At 41.5% G+C, this 25,157-nt stretch overlaps 1 protein-coding gene across 2 annotated transcripts in view; it reads left to right on the top strand.

Moving 5' to 3' along the window:
• The window catches only part of ITGA8 (integrin subunit alpha 8), a 122,292-nt gene extending 101,838 nt beyond the window's left edge, over nucleotides 1–20,454 (top strand). The window contains exons 27-29 of one of the 2 annotated variants that reach the window (XM_054191371.1): nucleotides 2,500–2,601; nucleotides 12,541–12,663; nucleotides 13,927–20,454. In XM_054191371.1, the coding sequence (XP_054047346.1) occupies nucleotides 2,500–2,601; nucleotides 12,541–12,663; nucleotides 13,927–14,013 (312 nt within the window). In that variant the 3' untranslated portion in view covers nucleotides 14,014–20,454. The remainder of the gene's footprint in view (nucleotides 1–2,499; nucleotides 2,602–12,540; nucleotides 12,664–13,926) is intronic. The other variant, XM_054191370.1, reaches the window with a different exon arrangement.
• Nucleotides 20,455–25,157: the final 4,703 nt, after the last annotated feature.

Raw genomic sequence — 25,157 nt, 5'->3', positions numbered from 1 at the left:
CTTGGAGCATCTAATATACAAGGAAAGACTGAGAGACTGTTCAGTCTGGAGAAGGCTCAGGCAGGGTCTTATGAGCGTGTATATACATCTGATAGGATGGAGTAAAGAAGACAGAGCCAGGCTCTCCTCAGTGACAACCAGTAACAGGACAAGAGGGAAGAAGCGCAAATTGAAATACAGGAAATTCCGTTTTTACTGTGAGGGTAGTCAAACATTGGAATAAGTTACTCCTAGAGTTTGTGGGTTCTCCATTCTTGGAGATACTCAGAACCCAACTGGACATAGCCCTGAGCATACTGCTCTAGTTGACCCTGCTCTGAGCATGTGGTAGGAGTAGACAATCTCCAGAGATGCCTTCCAACCTCAGCAGTTCTGTGAAAACTTTGAGTTGGGCCATGGCCATCCAACTGCATCCAAGTTGTCTCCCAGGTTTAGGTTATGCTTATTTCAGGTCGTTTTCACAAACAAACCTTTCTCCATGAGTGAAGGAACGAAACAGTAGCCCAAATTGTCATGAGGTCTTCTTACCTCAGTCTTTGCTCCATAAAAGACCTGAAAGCAGAGAAGCAATTCTTAGAGAGGGTTTATGCCTTTGATGCAACAGGAAATTCCAGAGAAAAACACCACCTAGCAGGGAGGAAAAGATGTTGAGTAATCATATAGGAATCATGTCTTGTCAATGGACCAGAACTCCCAAATGTGCGAGAAGTAGGAGGAAGGAGAAGGAGTTTTGCAGAAGGGGATTTAGGAAGTGACAGCGATGTTCCAAACACACTGGGCTGTAAGAACCTGGTGCCAAAATGAGAGATTGCTTTACTTACAAGGCTGTGTCTTTCCATAAATCAGTGTCAAATACTGTGTTGAATTCTAGCCATCATATTTCAGAAAGGATTGAGACAGCAAAAAATGATTAAGCACTTCAAAAATATTCTCATACAAAAGATTAAAATCATTTACCTCAAGGAGTCTAGTGTAAAGGGATATGATAGTTATAACTCCTAGCCCTCCAGACTCCAGTGGGCGTATTAGCATTTAACTATATCTAATGCTTTTCAGAGCATATCAAAGCAGATTCAAAGGAGATCCATATCATTACCCCAACTTTACATGGGATGGGATATACAAGATAAGTTGCATGTAGTGTCACCCAAAAAATCAGTTGCAGAGATGGAATTAGAAACAGGTTTGTTGACTTCCAGAAAAGCATGTTAACCACTCAGCCATCCTTCCTTGGGATAAAAACAAGGAAAAAGAGGACATAGTCCAAGTGCAGGATCTTCTGTCTGTAAGAAAATAACATTCAGTGAAATTGAAACATGTCAAATTCAAAAAAAGATTTACTTGATACCTGATGTACTTAGCCTTCAAAACTAACTCCAGTTAGATGTCGATGATGCCAAGAGCTCAACAGGATTCAAAATATGTGTAAGGAAAATATTTGTATCCTTTGTAGTGAATGTTGCAAACAGTAAGATTCTTTTAAGAGACATGCACTTTCACATGTCAGCTCTTATGCCAGTTCGTAACAGATTTAGGCAGGTATTTTTCCAGTGGACATACCAGCACTTAACTATAATTTCAAGGCAGTTTGCAGAGAGTCGGAGATTGTTGTCAAGGTCAGAAGAGCACAATGAGACACACAGTTGGTCAGATGTAGTGTGTCGGTGCCTGCCTGGCTTCCAAATGAGGTGAAAGCACTAATTAAAAGTCACAGGATGAGCTATGTGATGTAACACTTTTTAGTCATTCTGAACCAGGGAAGGTAATGCCTAATCTAATCTAATAATATTTTATAAATACAAGGAAATGTAAATGAAACAGAAAGAAATGACAGAGAGATACATCTTTGAGTTTATTGAAGCACTTAATGAGAGCTATATAAATATTTTACTAGGCAGCCAGTTAAACAATGACTGCTATGCATTCCTATTGCAGTTGCACATTGTAGTAAAAAAAGGTGAGTTGCTCTAGGGTTTTTGAGGTCTACTGCAATAGAAAACCAATCACACTCTTAAGTGAAGTGCAAAGATGTTTGTTCCTATTGTTGTTCTTTGATGGGAAGGCACAGCCATTCCTTTGATGCCTTCAGGGAGCTCTACCAGCCTGGTCTCAACATAGGCCTGGAAAACTTCTCAAGATACCTATGCTTGTTGTTGGGCTTGGTGAGCAGAGGCAAGGTTTTAAAACATAGACACCCCATAAACCTCCCACCCTGCTTCAAACTCACCAGTCAGAGAGAAATGTGAGAAACGACTGTATGTGTCTTTCTAACCCTTCTTCCCCATTTGAACAGGCGGTCTTTGTATTCCAGCTTTGTGCTGCATTACGTGGTTGTCTTATGGACACATACAGCTCCCAGGATTTCTGTACCCTTAACCAAAAGAAACCATCTTTGCCTTAGGAAATCAGTGCTCTGGATTTTTTCTCTGCTTATTTCTCATAATGCATTTAAATATAAAGATGGTTTTTAATAGTTTCTTTTTTTATATATAATTTCAGAGAAAGAATGACCTCTATACTCTTTCTTCCAATGTGTCCTTCGAAGTTAAGAGCATGCCCTATAAAGTGCAACCAGCAAAGCTCCCCGAGGGAAGCATAGCAGTAAGTAACTGAAAATGATATCTTTGCATGAAGCACATGTATTTGGTCATTCTGATCACAGCTGTGAAAGTTTTTATAGATGAAAATATTGAGATCAGTCTTTCCAATGTTTCTAGTGTAAATTCCTGAAATAATATCTAAAGGAAATACCTTTATTACTTTCTGTGGAACTTGCTGATATATGCTACTAATTCATTTTTTAAAAAATTTCTTGCTACGTTAATGTGCAGAATGCTTTATTGCAATCAGGATGGATTTTTCACCCAGAAGAAAACAACAAAAGTGTGAAAGCAAGTGTCTAATTACCTTGTGTGGGGTAAAAAAAAAAAATCTGGAGGAAATTTTTGTGCAGAATCCAAAATCTTGTTTAGAGATCTCACTCTTCTCCCAGTCAGCAGTTCTCTCACACAAGTTTGTGGATTATCTATGGCAACTTCTTTCTTATCTGTATTAAGCATTTTTGATAACCTGATTTTCAGAAAGGTCTCCATAGGGTTTCCACATCTTGCACATCAGATGCAAGATATTAAAATACCTGGTAATGCCTACAGATGTGATGTGATGTGATTTGTATGGCCCTGGACTATCATAAGAAAAATTATTCTCGGAGGCATAAGTTTGATTTAATTGTTTGCTGGTGCCAAAGCATTGAGTTTGGGGAGCAATTTAAAGGGATTTGCTTCTTATGGTGTCTAATACCATGGTTAAAATTCACTCTATTTTGTCGTTACTGATAGAAATCAGTAAAATATGCAAAATTTTATTCTAGTATAAAAGTAATCTGAACTTTGAAGGCTTATTGTTCTCATCTTTATAAAGATTTATCATTTACAGTTCTTCTTTTAAAAGGTAAGCTCAGAACAAACTTTTCCAAGTTAAATCATGGTGCAAATATGTCATATCGGTCCGCTGAGATGTAGCAGTAGGGAACAGAAAACCAACATGATAATACACTTTACAGCTTACTTTGAATGTATTTTGGAGGATATAGGCTATAAAGTTTTGTTTTGAACAAGCACAGATTGAATGGTTGATTGATACTTGCTCTGGGAAGATATAAGGTGAAATTGTCGTCCTATATGCTCAGTCACTCCAACCCCTAACACCAGGAGAGCCGTGATTTCACCAGAGAGATTTGATGCTTAATGCAGTATTCATCCAGAAAGGTTCAAAGGCTCCAAGCTGACAGATATACTCAGGCTCTTTTATTTTCTTGCAGCATGTGTTCCATACCAGAAACACATGTTGTGCAGAACTCTGTTGATAGTGGTGCCTTCATCTGGACTGAAGTGCTTTACCCCAGGTGATAGCCTGCTGTTCTCAACAAGTGTCAGATGATCTACCAAGTGATCAGATAAGCATTTTATTCTCTTACTCCAGCCAGTATAATGCTTGTTATTTGCTGCAGATGATTTACAGCAAAATGCCTGTAATGGCAACTGTAAAATGTTGAAAAATGATAGCGCTTTTATGTCGTTTCATATCTGGACATGGCAGTGGACGCTTGCCAGCCCTACAGCTTGATGTGTTATATGCTCAAGCTCTTTTGATGTTCCACTTGCAAGAAGAAATATTTGCTTGAAGTTGGGCAATGCTTAATATTTTTGCTCCTTCTGAAAAAGATCACTGGTTGTGTTTTAAAAGTTTCCAAAGATTTACTTGGAAGTTTATGGTTTTCTTTCAGACAATGCAAGGGTGGAAGTGGAATAGAGATTGTAATATTTTAAAATTAATTGTCAAAAGTGTATATCTAATAATCAGCTAAGACTTTATATAGTGAAGATAATATATTATAAAAAAACAGAGCATATGTCCTTCATTTAACTCATACAACGCTGGGTTCCAATTATGCAGGCTGATACGTATATTTTATTTTAATGGCATGATTAATCCCACACACATCAGTAACCTACACAGTCCTGTAGTCATACTTGCAGCACTGAGGTCTCTATTTCCATCATCATGAACATAGGTCTATATCTTGAACAGAGGGTCATGATACATAGGTTTGTGAAAGGTTATGTAAATGTAAGAAAATCTGAATCTTATTCAGTAAAACATTAGAGTGAAAATGGCATCAAATGGAAAATTAGCTTGGAACTTAGTGGATCTTAAACCAAAATCCTCTGACATCAATAAAATTATTTCTATTAATTTTGGTAGGCTTGGAATTACAACTATGTATTGTACAACTGGTTGGATTTCCTTGCCAATAGATGTATCATTCAAGAGAAAATTGTGATTTTTTCACAGAAGTATTATTATGGTAAATAATACTATCCTACTTGATTAATTTCATGTGCAAGTGAAAATACTTCTTATTATAAAAAGTACACTTAGAATAAGTGGTAATTTGGTCCGTTTTAATTTATGATCCTTGAGCTAGTTTTGGAGTTTAATAAAATATGATTGCTTTTGTTAAGTGTGTGATAGGATCTTCAGAAGGGATGCCTTTAGTGTAAACTGTTTGACCAGTGTCCCACAGTGAGTAAAATTGGTTTCAGACTAAGGCCTGTTAACTCTTTTTTTAGCTATTACACGGTGATAGTACTTTCATTTTAAATGTGATTATATTCCTTATGAAATATATTTGCACAAACATTTGTAAAATATAAACATAAATGTCAATATTAATTATGACTCCAAGCTCAAGGGAGCTTTTACATTCTATTTTGAACATTTTTTTAGAGCATACGAGAACATCATGCTGCAAAGGCTGGATGGGAACATGTAAGAGTACTAAAGAGTTCCTGCTTCTCAGTCTCTGTAAGCAAAATGACTAAAGATTACAGGAAGGTCATCATGGGCAGTAAAAGTGGTGGCATTAGAATAATAATCAATTTAGCTGCTGTTGCTTAAAGTAGTAGACTAAATTATGGAGAAGTTATTTTTATTTTTTAAAGCATGTTTTTTAAGGGACAAGAGGGAAGAAAACAGCTTTGTGAGAATCCCACCAGCAGGCACTGAACTCTGACCATAGATGCTGGACGTTCGCACTAGTAAAACCTAATTCCCATGTATTCACAAGGGACTGCTGATGAATTGGCAGCTTACCATGTATACTCCTTTCTGCATTGTGCTGCCTTCCAGTGGAATGAAAGACAATTTTGAAGCTACAAATGCACAATTGCTACAATTTTGTAGCACCAAAATCAGGAGCAAAATCCAAACTGTAAAAAAATCAGTGTCAAAAAGCCTAATATTTCTTTTATCTACTTACAATGTGCTTAACTGTGGGACATGTCAAAAAAGGAGAATGTCCACCCCTATAGAAATACTTTCATGAGCAACAGTTGACATTCATGGAACCACAACAGCGATTCTGAAGTTCAGATTATTAGAGAGCATCTGTGCTAAGACCAGCTTGGATTTTATTTCCAATAGCAGACAAAGGCTCTGTCCGTAACTCTCTGATTGGCTTCACCCTCATCTCAGTGCTTGAGCCAGATGGCATTCCTTGTCACCTTTTACATACAAAAGGTGTGAGACATTCAGCACTGTGAAAGGCCAAAAGTCAGATGGGTCCTCTCAGGTGTGTGAGGTGTGCTTTTAGACAGCCTGACAGAGAAGCAACCCCTGTTTTCAGTGTTCAGTATAAGAAAGTCCTCTAGTCCTGAACAGAGAGGAAAGCCAACATGCATCTAAAGTACAGTGCCAACATGCAACACTTGTGTAAAAATTCCACTTCTTCATATTGGCCACCTTAGATGAAAATAGATAAATCCCCCCCAAAACGTTCCCTGGCTCTGATCCTGCAGTACTAAACCTACCACATGGAGAAGAACAGAAATCCAAGCTGAATAGTGCAAACTTGTCTTAAATCAAAATCATATGTAAAACTGTTGTGGACAGCATGGGGTGGAGGAGGGACAGTCTTCTGTGGAGATGGTGAAACAAGGCAGGAAAAACTGAAGGCAGGCTTTGTTTCTTTCTTCCCCTCCAGCTTCTGCCTCAACTCTGTGGGTGTTCAGGACTTGCAGTGTCAAACTGTTCACCAGGAATTGCATTAGTAGCCCTCCAAGTCTTTGTGTACAGTATAAAAGGAGGCAGCCCAGAGGCGTTATATTCTACTGGTAATGCACACAGGCAGGAGTGAGACTGACGACTACATATAATCCCCTGCTCAGGAAATAAATCTCGAGCACTTGGCACAACCCTTGCCTTGCTTTCAAAAACCTAAGACAAAGAAGGATTCACGGGGAAAGGGCGTGGGTGCGAGAAGACGGTTTTAAGATTTCAGCAGGCAAATATTTCATTAGCCACTGGCGTCACTCCTGCTACAAGAGAAGAGAGATGCGGCAACTTTGCAGCAGCATTCTGATTGATACAGGATAGACCTAATTTCTGCTGTCTGTTTTACTCATTACTGATAATCTAAGGATTATAAACATGATGCTCTGCACTTCTATAAGACTACAGTTTCTTGTTTATATCTCAACATTTGTCAGGCTCCAGCTGAGCTACTGAAATTACACTGTAAATTGCACTCTTCTGACTGTAAAGGCAGAATGACAGAAGGAAGAAGGGAGAGGATTACAAACCCATGCAGTACAAGCAGGGCTGAACACTGCTACACCACTCATAATTGGTTAAGACTCAGGGAAGTTTAGACCTCGGGAAGACTCAGATGTTCTTATCTGGATCCATGCTGTTAGGTACCACAAGAAGAGCTAGGTTGCCTTCTTGTTTTCACAGCTTAAGAGGAAAGAAAACACAACACACAAACGCAGCAAACATCTAGGAAGTGACGCATAAAAGAAGACTTGGAATGGCATAGACATAGGTACTTGTAGTTGCATAAACTACTATCAGCTTTATCCAAAGCCTAATGAAATCCACTGTCCCTAATGAAATAGACTGTTTCCACTGATTTCAGCAGGATCTCAAACATGCTTTGAGGTCTGGATTGACCCCACCTAATTTTGAACAGTGAACTGGAGCACATTAACTGAGTCTAGTTGCCGTGCTCCTGTACAATCCATAGGTAGCCCTATAAGCTATTCAGAGAGAGCACCAGGCAGCAGCTTAGTTCACCCCTGTCTGAGAGCACCTGTGTTGCTGAAGTAGTTGCCATAGATTGAATGAAAGTGAACTTGGTGCCAAAGGAGACAGATGTGGTTCAGTCAAATACTGTCTTAAAAAATCTGTAAAAAAAAAAATCCTTCCTACAGAAGTACTTGCCCACTCTTCAGACCTTATAGCAGCCTTCCAGTATCTGAAGGGTGCCTACAAGAAAGCTGGAGAGAGACTTTTTACAAGAGCATGTAATGATACAATGAGGGGCAAAGGCTTCAGACTAGAAGAGGGTAAATCTAGGTTAGATATCAGGAAGAAATTTTTCACTCTGAGGGTGGTGAGACACTGGAACAGGTTGCCCAGAGAAGTTGTGGATGCCCCATCCCTGGAAGTGTTCAAGGCCAGGCTGGATGGAGCTTTGAGCAACCTGCTCTAGTGGGAGGTGTCCCTGCCCATGGCAGGGGGGTTGGAACTAGATGATCTTTAAGGTCCCTTCCAACCTAAACCATTCTATGATTCTGAGATAATTTCCATATTCGGGATGTACAATTCCAGTAGACTGTCTCTCTCACAACCCATCCATAGCTGGCTAGCAGCTTGCCAGGGTCTTTTTGGTCTGGTTTGCTGATGTTGTACAGTCCAGCCCAGTGCAGCGATGCTGACTCCATCTCTTTTTGCATTAATCTCAGCCACATTATGCCACGTTGGAACTTGGCTCAAGCTATCAATACCAGAAATAGATAAATCAAAATTTTGCAAGGAAATGGGTCTTCCCTCAGCTTTGGTCTTACTGTAAAATGGAGTCAGTCATTTTGTCAAACTTAAGAGGACAGAAGGCGCTGCCTGGGTTTGCTTTTTGCTGTTGTTTACAAATATTTGTTAAGATTATTTTGGTAAGTGGTCTATCACTTTACTGCTCTGGCTCCACAGCAACATGCTCAGACAAGTGACAGTGTTAGAACAGAAACTGCAGTGAAGCTCAAACCTTAATAACTAAGGTACAAATGCTGTATAGTGTTAGATCCTTTTCAAATAATAATTAAAAAAATTATAACTTCTTGCCTGTAGTATCACAGAGTTTGCAAACAGAGGAAGCGCACAGTGTGGATGAGTTGGGTTTTTTTAATCAGTCTCAGTTTTTGTTGTCTTGGGGCCCATTGAATTTTCATCAGCACTTCCCAACTCTTGTGCTATATGTGATCAGGTCTTCAAGGCTTGCCACAGGGCAGCATTCCTGAGGATTTTCAAGCATTAGAAGGGAGATGCTTTCTTCCTTGGAGAGCTGAGCTCATTGCTTGCTACAGGCTTCAATGCAGCCCATCATGACTGGATCCCTTATGATTTCCCTGGCCAGATAAGCCTTTTACTTGCATTCATCTTTTTACTTAACTGGCTTCTCTCTGGGAGGAATCTCTGCAGGCAGTTCAGATGACCTTTTTTCCTCTGTCCTTGCATTTTAATGCCAGATAGCGCACCACTCTGAGACACAAGGAGAGCCATTCAGTAACATTTTGTCCTCACTAAATGAGCAGTGCTCTTTCTGAGTCTAATGATACAGAGAGCCTACGAAGTTCTGCAGTGGTTAAGAAGCAACCAAAGAGGAGGCTGGGGAAGGGAGTGGTATCCCTGCAGTGGCATAGTTGATCACTTGATCACACCAGCAAGATATCTGTTGGGACCCAGGGGTGGGATTTCATGGGGTTTTTTACTAATTCTGTTTGCCTTGAAAGAATTTTTTCTTGCTTTAATTGGCTGACATATTTAGTCTTTGTATATGCTACCTTTTTGAAGTCATAGAATCACAGAATTGTTAGGGTTGGAAGGGACCTTAAAGATCATCTCGTTCCAACCCCCCTGCCATGGGCAGGGACACCTCCCACTAGATCAGGTTGCTCAGAGCCCCATCCAGCCTTGCCTTAAAAACTTCCAGGGATGGGGCTTCAACCACCTCTCTGGGCAACCTGTTCCAATGTCTCACCACCCTCATGGTGAAGAACTTCTTCCTAACGTCCAGTCTGAATCGTCCCATCTCTAGTTTTAATCCATTCCCTCTAGTCCTACCATTACCCAACATCCTAAAAAGTCCCTCACCAGCTTTCCTGTAGGCCCCCTTAAGATACTGGTAGGCCACTATAAGGTCTCCTCGGAGCCTTCTTTTCTCCTGACTGAACAACCCCAACTCCCTCAGTCTGTCCTCATAGAAGAGATGCTCCAGCCCTCTGATCATCCTCGTGGCCCTTCTCTGGACACGCTCCAGCACATCCACATCTCTCTTGTAGTAGGGGCTCCAGAACTGGATGCAGTACTCCAGGTGGGGTCTCACGAGAGTGGAGCAGAGGGGGAGAATCACCTCCCTTGACCTGCTGGCCACACTTCTCCTGATGCAGCCCAGGATACGATTGGCTTTCTGGGCTGCAAGTGCGCACTGATGGCTCATGTTAAGCCTCTCGTCCACCAGCACCCCCAAGTCCTTTTCTTCAGGGCTGCTCTCAAGCCAGTCACTGCCCAGCCTATATCAGTGCTTGGGATTGCCATGACCCAGGTGCAGGACCCTGCACTTGGCCTTGTTGAACTTCATGAGGTTGGCATGGGCCCACCTCTCCAGACTGTCAAGGTCCCTCTGGATGGCATCCCTTCCCTCCAGCGTGTCAGCCGCCCCACACAGCTTGGTGTCAGCAAACTGACAAAGATGTTAAACAAGACTGGTCCCAGTCCCTTGAGGGACTCCACTCATCGCTGGCCTCCACTTGGACATGGACCCATTGACAGCCACTCTTTGGGTGTGGCCGTCAAGCCAGTTCTTTATCCACTGAGTTGTCCATCCATCAAACACATATTTTATCAGCTTGGAGACCAGGATGTCATGCAGGACGGTGTCAAAGGCTTTGCTCAGGTCCAGGTAAATGATGTCAGTTGCTCTCCCCTTGTCTATTGATGTTGTGACCTTCTCATAGAAGGCCACCAGGTTTGTCAGGCACGATTTGCCCTTGGTGAAGCCGTGCAGCTGCACCAGAGAAGTGTATTAGCTGAATGTGTTTATTAGATCAACGGATGGTATGGCCAGCACTGCAAGAACTTGATCTTCAGGCTACAGGTCAATGTTAGAGTGCTAACCCCAGAAGGACTGGGCAGTGTCTCAGAATTTTCCCTGTAACCCACACTGTAAGCTTTGGTAGAAGACGTGGTATTCCAAATAGAAAGTTTGCCCCTAATTTCAGCTATGATCTGTGTCCCATAACAGTGAGGGACACTATAAAAAATATATGCATTAGTAGACTTCACCAGGCTGCCTTCTTTCTAGATGCTGTGTCAGAGTATGGGACATTCGGCTCCACAGATGAAGTGGAAAAGGACTATTGCAAATTAAGCCTGACAGTAGCTGGGAGACAGATCTGCTGGTGCTTGCAGAATGAAAAGTCTAGGAAAGTATGCTGATCATGAGAGAGGGGAAAGGACTAGTTGTTGCAGAAAAGCTGAAGTTTGCCATCTTCAAGGAGAAAAGTGAGAGACAAAGAAAGGGAATTAATTTTGAACTGGACTACAGAGTCATGTCCATTCCTCAAACTTAGGATGGTGTTCCATGAATGAACAAACTAGCATTGTCCTAAATTTCAGGTGCGTCAATTAGTGAGTTAATAGCAAAAAACAAGTAGAAAGAGAACTTGAGTGCAGATCAGGGACTGGGCAATAGCCAAGGAACTTATTAAGAGTAGATTTCCTAGCTGTACCTTGAGCACTGAGGAGGAAGATCATTTGAGAGTTTGTGTAATGAGTTTGCTTTGTAAACTGATTTCGTCTTGTCATGAAGAAAAGAACTTCCATCTGTCACATACTTATCCTGTTTAAGGAAGACTAGGAGTAAATGGGAGAGGTCCAACAGAAAACCCCAGAGAGAAATAACTTCCTAGGCTAACAATAAAGAGGAAAGTTTGACAAAATAAACTGAAACTGAAGGGACATAACTGTGGCTGAGGAGCTAAGGAAAGCTCAGACTCATTCCTTCCCACTTCGGAGCAGCAGGGACAGAGCAAATACTCAATGCGATTGACGAGGAGTCTTCCAAGCGGAGTGTGAGAGTGTAGAATAAATTTGGTACAAGGTATGGAAGGGAGAGTGAGGAGGAGGTTACTTATATGGCTGGCCCCAGAAGGAGAAATACAGAAGGGTTATTATTATTCTTTGTCAAGAGGAAGGTGTAGGGAGAGAAGTTTGCCAAGTCAATTAAAACCTTTGATAACTCATGTTATACACACCTGCTGCTTTCTAGAGCCTCAGACAATGAGAGAGAGCATTTCATCCTTATTTTCCATTTAGGTAATAGTCCGTGTGCTTGGCTTCTTTTAAGGAGCATAACATTGTACTGTGGGTTAGGCTTTATCACAAGGACAATGCACTCTGCTCGAGATTCATTTTGGACTGCTTAGCTCAAACCCAAGTCATAGACAAAAATGTATACTGGTGTGTCAGCAGAAATTAAAATAAGAATAATGTATCTGGTATCTATTGTGGTTTGAATTAAGAGTTTGGGTTGAAGTCAACCGTTATTTCAGATTAATTCAGCGTAGGTCAGTTATACTGGCCTAGGCTGTACCAGCATACATGTGAGTAGAATTTTGCTCCTTGAATCTTCTTGAAGCATCTGCACAGGAAGGGATTTTTTGCTACCCTGTATCAAGTGAAAATGATTTGTATTTCTGATACAAGACTTTTGTATATGTGCGAATCTCGTTCCTAGCAATTATCATGAACAAGTGGAAAGGAACTTGCAGTAAATGAAGCCAACATGGAACAATTCCAAGCAATGTGTATTTCTAATCTGCAAAATGCTATTGAAAAGTAAATTCTTATAACCTTTGTATTCTAGTGTCAGATTTGCTTTACTAGCTTAATTTTTGTTCATTTAATGTATCCTTTTCATTTCAGATCAGAACATCTGTCATTTGGTCCACTCCAAATGTCTCCTTCGTAATCCCTTTATGGGTTATAATACTAGCAATACTTCTTGGACTACTGGTACTAGCTATGTTGACCCTAGCTTTGTGGAAGGTATGTTGCATTATTTTACTGTTACTGTTGCCTTAAAAAAAACAACTGAAAGATACTAGAAGATAAGAAACAGGCTGGCATTTTGTGGTCTTTAACAGTTTGGAGCAAAAGCAACAATATACATGTGTCTTTTTTGTTTTGGTATTTCTGACATGCTAGTGTCACTGACCTTTATGCAGGGAACTTGTTTTCAAAGTCCTCCTTTATTATCAAAGTCTGGTTATAAATGGGCATACGGAGTTTGGCTCTGTTTCCCAAGACCTATGATCCTCTTTTTCAGGATGTTTAGGTTCAAAAAGAAGTGACTCTAACTTTGTTTTCTCTGAATACTTCAGGAATTTCCAGTTTTTGTCAGCATGTAACAACACTCCCAGCTTTGAGAATTAATTTTTAGAAGATTTCCTTTTATATTAGTATGTCATATCTTCTGTTTTTAAATTTTTCTAGTTCTGTGTTGGTCATTACACTCCCTTTGCAAGTTTTAAGACAAGTTACTGGAATCTGCTATATTACAGGGAGCCAACATAGCTTTCAGACATCCTTTCAGTTCCCATTAAAAAAAAATTTAAAATAATTTCTTAAGTTAGGGTATGGCTCATCTGCTTTTAGCTGCCTAAAGGTCATGGGTTAGGTGTCCAGCCTACGCTAACTTTCCAGATTCGCCTACTCAGTTAACAACAGCAAAAATTACGTCAATAACATGAGAAGATGAGAGAAATTACCTTTTGGTCGTACTCTCCTTTGACCTCTTGTGGATCCTACATAACTTCAACCTTTTGACAAACAGGGCAACTTTTACGCGGGTAAAGTTAGGTGAGAGGAATCTCATCTTTAGTGATCTTTAGTCTAGGTCACAACACTGTCCTGTGCACATTTCCCAACACATATTCTATCTATCTCTGTTATTATTACTATCTGTCAATCTAAATGTATTTCCTGAGTGAGTGTCTTGCTGAACTGAAATAAGCAGTTTTCTCATTAGAGTCAGTCAGTATCGGCATTCAGACCAACTTTACATCTCCTGCAAAGACAGCTTCCATTTGAATTTTTAACACTATACTTTGGAACTCAATGCCTTGCACCTAAAACTAATTTTTCATAGGGAACGATTTGACTAGAAACAAAAAACCTTCACAGTCTATCAGCCTGCCATCGGTTGTACCTGACCTTTCAGGTTGAGTGAGTGAAGAATCAAACTGCAGCTGAGTCTTCCTGTGGTTGTTTTACCATGACGCCTTTGTTTCTGTTGGTTGTTTTCTGCAGTGTGGCTTCTTTGACAGAGCTAGACCTCCTCAAGATGACATGGCTGACAGGGAACAACTGACAAGTAACAAGACTACTGATGCATAGAGGAAGAAAGTGACAGTTCAAGTCAGAATCCTGCCTGAGACTAGAAACACAATGAGGATTAAATGAAGGATTCTTTCCGCCAGTCTTCCTGGGTACCTGCAAGTGACATGGTGTCATAATCTGATCTATGCAACGTTCTGAGAACATGCCACATGATGGCCATTCTTGCCAAAGAAAGCAGCTTTATCACTGCCTTACAAACACACTCACCACTGAACAGAATGTTTATCCCGTATTACAGTCAGTCTACATTTCAACAGATGCTTTTGAACACGTGTGGTATACTGAGATGCTTCCAGAACAAGCCCAAATCTCTCAAGGAGAGAACGCCTGCGTTGCTGTATTGTCTAGAAGATGGACCAGGACAAAACTTCTGAACACTACTGTATCATGCAGAATACCTTTGACACCTCCCTAAGAATAAGAACTTTTATGAAACTATGGCTCAGGGAGACAAGCAATGTATCAGTACTGTGAAAGTACTTCTGAAAAACAAAGGTAGCCTATAAAGAACTTTATAGATGGGGCACATTTATTTATTTTTCCACCTTTTCAGGATAAGTATCTGATATAATCATCAACTTAGATTTTGAGAGAAGAAAGTAAAAAAATAGAAATCATGTACTTACCTTGCATGTAAATAGTAAAGTAAACCCATTGTACACACAGAACACATCTTTCTTGGCTACAAGGTGTTTTGCAAAGCAGAGGATTTACGCAACATTTTACAAGATGAGACATATGATAAATAAGTACATGTTGTATCTCTTTCAACCCAGAGCTGTCACACCCAGATAACCAAATCTACGCACAGTATAGAGCAGGGGATGAGTTACCCTCTCATCCCATTGCTGATGGCTGACACCTGTACAGCTGACACAGGATTCAGTAATTTGTGAAACACTGATTTAAATTATCACAGCCACGCTGGTAATATCGAGAAGGCTTAGGGGTTTTGGGCTAGGGTAAATTTTCTTTGCTATTGCCTTATTACTTTGTTGAAATGGCCTCTTAGAACAGTTACTGCCATTGTATCTTCTGTTTAATTTATGTCATAGACCCTAATGCTTTGTTCACCTAAAGAAATCTCTGCCTTTTTTTTTAAATTTTATTTTACAGTCTACAAGTTGGCAGCATGTTTAAAGTGTTGATTTCAGCAAAGTTTAGGGCTGAATGTAATTATTTCTTAAGCAAAGTCTTGCAGGGAAGGTGGGCAGGATTTGTATTTATGCAGAAAAAGAAGATGCTAGCCAGCCAAGCATGAACAAAAAGAAGGGAAGATATTTTGAGGTAAAGAGTAAAAATATACATTTAGGATTTTTTTTTTTTCTGGATCAAGGATTCTGAAGAAGAGAGGCATCATTCTTTCTCTTCTATCAGCAAATGGTCCTTATCTCAGCAGGGCCCCTAAGCTCTGGATCTGTGCAAATTTGTGCCTGAAAGCTTGAGTCTTCCAGTGCTGCCTGTGAGTGTGAAATTAGCTATTTTGTGTAAAGTTCAGGAGGTATTGTTCATTTTCTGAAACCTACACCACACTTTCCTTCTGAGCTCCTTTTCTTTCCAATCCATCTCAGCTTCTTAATCAGCAAATGGCCTCATCCATTCTGCCACTGCTTGGCTCCTTTTAGATAACTGCCCTTCTGCTTCCTAAGACTCCAGGACACGACTATCCATGAGATATTGTCACTTCTGTGAGTCTGAGAGAACATTTTACGGTTTTACCATTTCTTGCATGCAGGCTGACCTGTGAAATCCAAGCAGAAGCTAGGAAACCTGAGAAGGTGTGTTCCATCTTCATACCTAACGCAAATTTGCAAGACCTTTATGGAGTCTTTAGCTTATCGGATGCAGCATGCCCATGAGACAATGAGAGGAGGACCCATGCCTCAGAATATGGAGGTGCTTTGCCTCTGTTTTTTGAGGATGGGGAGGCCTGACCGTTTCCCAGTCCCCCAGAAAACCACTAACAGACCCCTTCTCCCAAATGGGTTTGAGCTGACCCCTTGTAGATTAGAGAGATCAACTGATAAGTAGCACCACAAAGGAAGCCTGTCCCGTATTTGCACACTTCTGTATCCCATGCATTCCAGGCAAAATTGTCCTCCCATGAAAAAGACAGGGAGCTTCTAGCTTTTGTAAATATTGAACTGTTGTGTGTAGCAGCTTGTGAAATAAGATCAGCTAGCTCGTTACAGTCACATCATCTGCACAACTCTGATGAAATAGCACCATAAGGAGATACTGAACATAGGACTTTTGTATGTGCAATACTTTATATTACTTATATACCTGAAGCATGTTTACACTGGCATTTGTGGTTGTTTTTTAAACTTTTGAATATGCTGATTAATGATTACAATAAAGAAAAAAAAATCAGGAAAAAAAAAGTGAAAACAAACACAACTCTATTCAGTATTTGTTGCAATGTGTTTTCAATCCTGCATTGTTCTGAGGATGGGACTAGGTGACCTAATAAGTTCTTTGCAGTTCACTTTTGAGCAATTACTCTCCATTTTAATGATGGGCAAAACATGTTCAGATACTAAATTTAAACCAAAAAGAACCTCAGTGACTGCTGGGCCTGGCTGGAATCCATTGGCTGCAGCTGTGTAATGTCACTGGAAACCAAATTAGAGGCACATGATCTGACAAACAGTTACTTTGAGCAAAACTTTGTTTTATATTTCTACATCCTTGTAGATTAAACTTCCCCCATGGAAATGTCTGGAGCCGTGTGCTGTCAAGGGCTGTAGTCTTGGGTCTCAGCGTTTGTGGATAGCTTTGGCTGCAAATTGCAAACAGCTTTGCGAAGGAGATTTCTGGGTTTCAGTGCTTGCCAGGAGTGTTTATCCCCTGGGGAGATTGCATCCTGGATGTGGACACTAGCAGGCAGTTGACATAATCTTTCCCCCCAGTATATTAGTAGTGTGCTGCACGATAACCTCTGCCACATCCCTACATGACTGAACTTTTGTTTCAGTGATGTCAGCCTTGCAGCGAGTTACTAAATGCAGCTTTCTGTGAAAGTAATTCAGCCTTACACTTCCAAAGGTATGCGGTGAGCTGCTAATTGCTGAGAATACAGGAGTAGTCCAGAGAGGAGAAAAAACACGTTAGTTTATAAATTAAAGCCTTTTAAAGCTGTTTATTGCTATGACCACCACAGCAGTCTAATAAACAGAGAGACATCCATCTGTTATTTCACATGCTTCTTGCCGAGTTTGACAAAGTCTGTCCCGTTATTTCATCCATACAGCAGACTTTTTAAGAGTATCAAGTGTCAAGCGACATTTTCTGGTTTATTAAAATTTTAGAAATTACATAACAGGGATCAGTACATTTGAATGTGTTGTCACTTACGGATTTAATCTTTAAAGGTATTTAGCAAATACAGTTTTCACCTAGCCACCAGGTTGTTAACAGGAATTGTTTCTTGTCACCCTCCTGTAACTCATGTACATTTTTTTGTTTTCTCCAACTTTTTTGCCCTGACAGCTTTTATGGGTTTCCCACTTGAGATATCTCTTGAAAATTACACTGATTTTCTCTAACTTTTAGCTGTGATTTTTTTAATCCATTAGCAAGAAGGATCTTCTGGTAGGCATGGCATACATTAACTAAAAAGCCTTTTGGGAACTGAGAAAACACCTGGAGATATGCAGGGGAGAGAAAGTCCCAACTGGCCATGCCCTGTGCTATTCCACTACATTGTAGCAAACTCTTTTTAATGAAATACCATCTGACACACTGCCTTTATGTGTGTTGTTTATGAGTGAGTGTTTTATTTATGATTGTTGGCAAAGATCCATATTAAAATGTAGTGTAATGGTAGTGCCTCTTGACAATAAAAAGTCTTGAATTTAGCTTATGCAGGCGCCATGATTTGACACAGCAGGAATGCTTTTAATATTGAAGGAGTGTTCTTGTTTTGCCTGATTGTTGTATTTGAGGGGCACTTAACTATTCAAGATGGTACCATACTGTACACAGTGATTGTTAGAAAAGAAGAATGGAAGTAATTATTCAACTCACTTTTCAGATGGTTTCACTTGATTTCTTCGTGTTGCATCTACTTAACTGATGCATCACTTTTTATTTGGTTTTGTGTTGTTCTTGTTTCAGTAACAGTTTGTAAAGCGGACTTCAGCAACTCTTTCCAAAACCGGACTGCGTCAGGCAGTATTGCTTTTCCAGAAGCAAGCTCAGGATAACAGCAGCAGAGCAGAATTCAGGATGCTATGTGAAATGGTCAGTGCATTGCAGGGGCTAACTTACTTTTCCGCAGTTTGCCCCAGTTCATGTTGAGAGTCATATTTACAAAACATCAACCTTAGATTCCCCATTTCTCCTGTCAAGGAAGGCCAGGGTGTGCCCTCTTTTACCATCACTGTAAAGACCAAATAGTAAGCAATCCTCATGGCAAAGCTGGGGAGGTCACATTTTAGACCTGTGCAAGAGAAATAAAAGGCAACCAAGTCAAGTGTATGGCAAAAGCACAAACATTTGTCTTCTGACGCTCTCCTGGTCATGAAGGTTAACATTTTCCCAGCAAAAGCAATGTGCTCATTTATCACACCAGACCAGCAGCACCAGAAAAAAAAAATATCTCTGAAGTTGCAAAAAGCTTCCATCAATCTTGTACCTTGTGTAGAAATTTTACATTTTGAAGTATATATGATAGCTCTTGGCTCTTCAAATAGCCTCACTGATGTTTTTGTTGTTAGTTTTTAATATCTTAAGAGCATTTAGGAAAAGTTAGGTCAGCAGAGTAAAAGCTGAAAAAGAAAATACATTTAAACTAATGGTGAGAGCTCACAGGAGACCCAGGCTTAGATCTGGACTTACCTTTTCCATTATTAGGCACACAAGAGGCATCACGAGATATCATCTCACATGTCTGGTGAGACTTCCAAGGGTGTTACGGCTTTGTTATAACAAACAGTGCCATGCCAACTAATGTGAAAACCAGAAGATCTTATTTTTAAAGAGCCAGCAATGTATCATCCCCTTTATATGCCCTGTATACAAGAACAGGCAGAGCATGGGTAAATGGCACCATTGAACTAGGTGGTGGGATGAGACATTCACAATTTGACTCAGTGCACCACAAAGAACCTTTCCTGTGAAGAAGGACAAAGACTTGTTTTTTCTCAGTGCCTAAAAGTAGGAAGCATTTGTTTTTCTTGAGGAGGACACAGCACCACAGAAGCCCTGCCCTTCAGGCATAATGAGTGCAAGTATAAACGCAAGGTGGCTGGGCACAAGGGACTTTAATATTAAGCAGTTAAGGAGGATGCAGGATACTATGTTAACTATAAATTACTTAGAGGGTAGGCTTAGAGGAAGAGCCTTAGGAGGCTCTAGAGGAGAAATCAAACCTTTAAACACATAGATGTTACCATAAAGTAGAACAGGAATGACAAGAAGGTTGATTAGTAAAATGGATGGATTGGGAATAAGGCTCAGATACAACAGATGAGGAGAAGTTGTGACCCCAGCAGATAATGATACTAATGATCTACTACAGTGATTTTTTCTTCACAATGACCAACTGATCCATTGCTCATGCAAAGTTTGAGGAAGACCATTTCCCTAGTAATTAGATAATGAAAGGAAAAAATATCTCTGCAGCTGTGACAGGACCACTGAGTTATCTGTGACTCCCTCTCATTCATAAATGAAGGGCTGCATTCACTTCGTTGACTTTGAGAGAAGGAAGGAGGTGGCAAAGACATGAAACTTGAATTTGTTCCAATGTCTGCTAAAAGCTTCTGGCTTCACTGCTGTTTCAAAGTGACTGTTTCAGTATTTGCTGAGGCTGTACAACATCTTTCACTGGAGTAGTACAGACTGTACTATCCAAAGGCAATAGAAAGACTTTTTTTTCAAGCCAGTAAAAACTAAATCTTTTGTGGAAACTTTGTGTCTATGCCTGGCTTACCCAGGAGACCTCAGGAGTAAAGTGGTTTTTAAGTGGGATTTTTTTATTATTATTTTATTTATCAAGTGTTGTTACATACGTTAAGAAGTTCTCTATGTGTGTAGATAGCTTCCGCCCTTATATACATTTATAAGTAGTTGAACTGAAGTAATTCTTTGCAAACAGATGAAGGAAGCACAACTAAATCTGCAATGGAATTGAAAAGTTAACTGATGTAGTGGAGATGACAGTGATCCTATTTCATTTTTAAGTTTGGCTTTAATGAATGTTTTATTTGCTATTTTTAAAGCTTGCTATGTCATTAGTTCTACATTTAATACATTATGGTACTAATGAAGCACTTAGACATTAGTAACAGTGATATTGGTGTTTAATGTAACAATATACTTGCTAACAGATAAATAAGGCAGGGACAAAGAGCGAGGGGAAGGACCATATTCCTCCCTTGGTTGGGCTGCTCCAGCAGCAGCCGCAGCTGACTGGGAACCCTCCATCCTCCGCAACGAGCAGTTACTCTCACAAGAGGGGAAAATCTTGACACCGTAGCAGTTCTCAGTCCTTTGGACATGTCCCCTTTGCCTTGAAGTTTTGTGGAGAATCTTGCTCTGCTCTGTTAGGTGCTGCTTGTTTAATGTTATCTGCTTCATTGGCTCCTCCACAGTCAAGCAGTTTGGATCGCAGAGATTCAACACCATCTCCTTTCCATCTGCTTCTTGTTTAAAAATCTGAGGTTATCTCCTGTCTCAGGAACATGTCTGCAACTTTTCAGTAATTCCTATATGATTGATGAGAATATATTCTGCTTGATTTTGGGGGGAAGGCGTGTTTAGTCTCCACCTCACTTTTCTAATGCCCATATATACACAAAAAGTCAGTCCTATGGTATCTATTACACATTATTTCACTAAGCAACCAGCCAAGTCTTTGTTCTGCAATTTAGTAGAACAAAGTAAGCCTGAACTTGACCCTCCAGCCATTTTAAGCAAACATCTGTGTGAAGCCATTAGATTTCCAATACATTGACTCACTGCAATGTCTTTAAGAGCAAATCTTCTTGCAAAGCACATTGTGTACTTCTCAGTGTCATCGCTGCAGTTGGTATGCTGTGTCAAGCTTATGCTGATCTTATGTAGATTATGTTTAGCTGGTGTTATTAACTCAAAAATGCTTTTTCTGGAGAGTGGGAATGAAGCGCAGGAAAAATGTGAGCTGTCTTTTTCAAGCACATTCAGAAAGAGCTGGTGAGCTTTTAACTACCACCCCCTCAGTAAGCCCCTCGAAGGGACCTCCTAAGCAGGTCTGCAGGAGAAGGGGAGATGTCAGCAATGGGTATGAGCACCACTGAGGAGGAGCAGTGCCAGGAAAGATACAGATTGGCTCCACTACATGGCACTGGACCAGACCTGGCATGGAGAGGGGCTTCCCTGGCTGCCGGAGGACTGAAGGGCTCTGTGCTTGGCCTCCCTGTTTCCTCCCTGCACTCTCTTCCTCTGTCTCAGTCCATGGGCCCTCGCTCCTTCCCACAGGTGGGTGACCTTCCCGCCCGCCGGCCGCCTCGCGGCTCCTCCCTGTGCTTCCAGCCATAAATCCCCCCGGCCTCCCCACACCGCAGCAGCAACAGCTCCCCAGCTCTCGCCCCCGACTCATGGCTTCACGAGTTGTTTCCCAGCCCTGTGATGTGATGTGATGGGGCCCCAGGGAGGCTTGGGCAGAGCCCAGTCCTTTCGGAGAGGGTACAGGAACCCTGTGTTTCTCACAGGGCTGCTGAGTGCTTACATGAGGAGCAGCTCGCAATGGCCATGTTGTCACAGATACCCAAGCACACACCAGAGACAGCATCCCCCAGATCACTCATAACCTGCTGTTTCACACACACATGCACCTTCTTGATGATGAACCTTCTCTCTGGTCTTCTCTTGTAACATCTCTTGTCCCATTTTTCTTTCTGGGCTCATCCCCCATGTTCCAGAACAATGTCCTGGCCCATTCCTTGCAGGCCACCCCTCAAAACAACCTCTCCCAGCAACCTTTCCCTGGCTGAGCTCTGCCTGTTCCTCTTGGCTGCTAAGGCAGCCCTGATCTCCAGAGCTGCCCATGTAATATGTACCCTGGAGCTCTATTTACAGCTTCACCACCACCACCCCAGGCCCTACAGCTTCCTCTGGGGCAGCTGCTGTTGCCAGCGCGTGTCAGGGACATGGGAGGGAAGGGATGGCCTTGTGCTCAGGTGCTGGGACGAACTTGGTCAAACACTGTCTGCTCGTTGGCTTGGCTATAAACGTCATGTAATTCTGAGCAAAGCACTTCATCCCTTTTGTTCTCACCTGAATTGGGGCCACTGAATAACAATGCCAGATACGTCTTGCAGATAATAAACTCCTCAGGTGGAAACCAGGCCTCTCCCATTTCTCTAGGGCCAAAGCAAACTTACAATGCTGTATCAATGCCGAATAACGTCAGCCTCTGGGGAGCAGTTAGTGCAAGTTCAAGTGCCTGTATTGGAGAAGAATGTGACTGCTCCCTTTCTTTCCCCACAGACCCATGAAACCATATAGGGTTATTTTTTAGCTGCTTATTCCTGCTTTATTAGGGGCACCAGTTATAACTGGTGAAATAAAGTAAAACCAAACTGATGAGGAAAGAAGTAGTGGGTACTGGGATTTAAGCTATTTATTCTTCTCAGGCCTGCTGAAAAAGTCTGCTTATTCTATTAGCATCAATCCAGTCACATATAAAGCTACTGAAATGTCATACAAATAATAGTTTTCCAAGCTGTTGTGTGGAACAATTCATGTAGGAAGAACTATGAATATTAAGTACTGCACTTTTCAACTTTGAATCCATGGGTAACAAAGGAATCAGGCTTGCTTTTCTTTTGAACATAGAATTATCTAGGAATTAAGTGTAATTTCTAGAACTTCTCAACAAATGACTCTGGAGCTTTTCAGCAACAAGTTAGAAATATAGATCCTTGTCTTTACTCTACTGCACACCAGAGTATTGCCTTTTTTGTCTCTGTAACTGAAGGGTTGCACAGCCCAGAATGAGAGAACACGCACACAAACAACCATGAATCAGATCATCAAAGAGGATTTTGAGGAAGGAAAATGCATGCCCCTGAGCAGCATCCAGGCTGAGCTGTTAATTCAAGTAAGTAGTGGTTGAAGGTAAAGTGACTGGGGCACTGAATCCCTGGGTGCCCTCTGAAAAATCAGGCTTGCCTGAAGCTGAGTAGTCAGAAACACGATAACACTTGAAAATTTTGGCCCAGGCATGGCCTTTTGTTAAACCTAGCAGGATCACCTCATATCAGCGTCCAAAGCTGCTGTGAAACCACCATGAGTAGAAGAGAGCAGCAGTGGAGCCTGTGTGCTAATGTTGTATTTCCTTGCTTTGGCTGTCTTGTGTCACAGATGTAAAGATTTCATGAAAACTGTCTTCTCAGCATACGGAAAACAATGTCTACAGCTTAAAAAGACTGACAGGAGAATCAATCTCTTAATTTGCCCTCCAAGTCCTGAATTTTTGCTACCATAGATAGCAGGCACCAGCAAGGCAAACTCAAATGTTGGTGCTCAAAGTAGCAATGAAGCATTTTTCTGAACCATCTTCTGTCTTAAGTGTTTCATTTAACTGTTAAGTGCTTCCACCAGGGGCTGTGGGGGAAGTGCAGAATTTGGGTGTTGGCATGCCTGTACTATGTGCTAAGCATGGAGCAAATTTGTGGGACAGAAAGTCTGCACTTCAAATATAAATTATGGATCAGCAGATGGATATAATAAAACAGGAAGCAAATGGAAACAATGACACAATTATGAACAGCATAATAAGCAACGGTCATAGCACACCAGGGCCATAAGCAGACTTCCTATTCTGGCTGTCTAATTTGGGCATCTTAATACCCAAATAGCAGTCATCTGGCCCATCAAGGCAATCCAGAGCATCTCTCCTAGTTACTCCAGTGCCTTATACAGACAGTGGAAGCGACAGCTGTGGGTTTGCTCTCCAGCAACTCCCTTGAGCCTGTCTGGCAACACTCGAGACTGGTGCCAAGGAGGAAACAGCACGCGCCAACTTGGGCTTTTTTCCCTTCCTCGCTGAGGGCTGAGGCACTGGGTGCCACTGGGATGCGCCATCCCAAGGCCACATCTTCAGAAGGGCACTGGTGTGCAAGGTCGGGAAGGTGAGTGGCTGGAGGCTGTGCCAGGAGCTCATCTCAGCCCTATGTTGCCTTCTCTGCCCTTGGCTGTGCTGTGGTTCACAGCAGGCCATGGTGCAGGGGAACCATAGAGCTGCATGGAGAGGGTGTGGGTGGGTCTGGCTGCAGTCAGCCAATCAGACTGATCTTCTAGAACTGCAAAGTTATGGTCTGTGCTCACAGGAGTGAGAAGTTTGCATCTTTTGTATTACTAAATGCACAAGCAGGCCCAAAGCATAGGCTTTTACCCACCACAGGGTGGTCTCCTCTCATTGAGTGCCAGAAGGACACCTGTTCTTCTGTGGGTTGCAGATGTGCAGCATCCTTTTCTGCACCAATGGGCTGATGCTATGGGGGGATGAAGCATGTGTCTCTTCCCAGACATATCCATCACCCAATTATGCTCGTCTGCTGAGAAAGAAATGTTTATTCAGATCCTGACAGATTGAATAAAGTCCAGCATCCACTTTCTCTGCTTCGTGGTTGAGTGCGGTAGTCAAGGGCTGTTACACACGCAGTGTCCCTTTCTCCTTTGGTCCTTTCTTGAGCCTGTCAGTGTGTGGCACAGTCTGAGCAGGCTTGGTGGCTTTGGGCTTCCCACAGACTTTAAGTTATTCCACACCAGTTGCAAAACCTCTGGCACTGAAGTGCTCGTGCTGATACACTTCTGAATATGTGCAGTAAAGCGTGAGCACCTAGAGAAAGCAGCAGTAGAAGAAGCACTGTCAAGGTTGGATACCTCTGCGGGTTCGCAGCCCCAACTAGTATGTGGTAAAAATCACTCTTGAACTAAGGCTCCTAAATTACTCTTAAAACAGCCTTTGGTTTGCTAACGAAGTCTAAATGTGGTCCCTTGCCAATAACAAATGAACTTGAAGAAGCCTGGAATTCCAACTATTTTGTTTGAGATTCCCAGTGAATGTCTTGGAAAGTTTACAGCCTTGCCATGTTCTGCTAATCATTTGAGCATTTAAATTGTCATATGCTCAAAAGTTCACCATTTTC

The sequence above is a fragment of the Rissa tridactyla genome, chromosome 2 (genome assembly GCF_028500815.1).
Source record: "Rissa tridactyla isolate bRisTri1 chromosome 2, bRisTri1.patW.cur.20221130, whole genome shotgun sequence".
Taxonomy (NCBI): Eukaryota; Metazoa; Chordata; class Aves; order Charadriiformes; family Laridae; genus Rissa; species Rissa tridactyla.
Note: the sequence above shows the minus strand (reverse complement) of the source record. Positions and strands in the feature narration are given on the sequence as shown.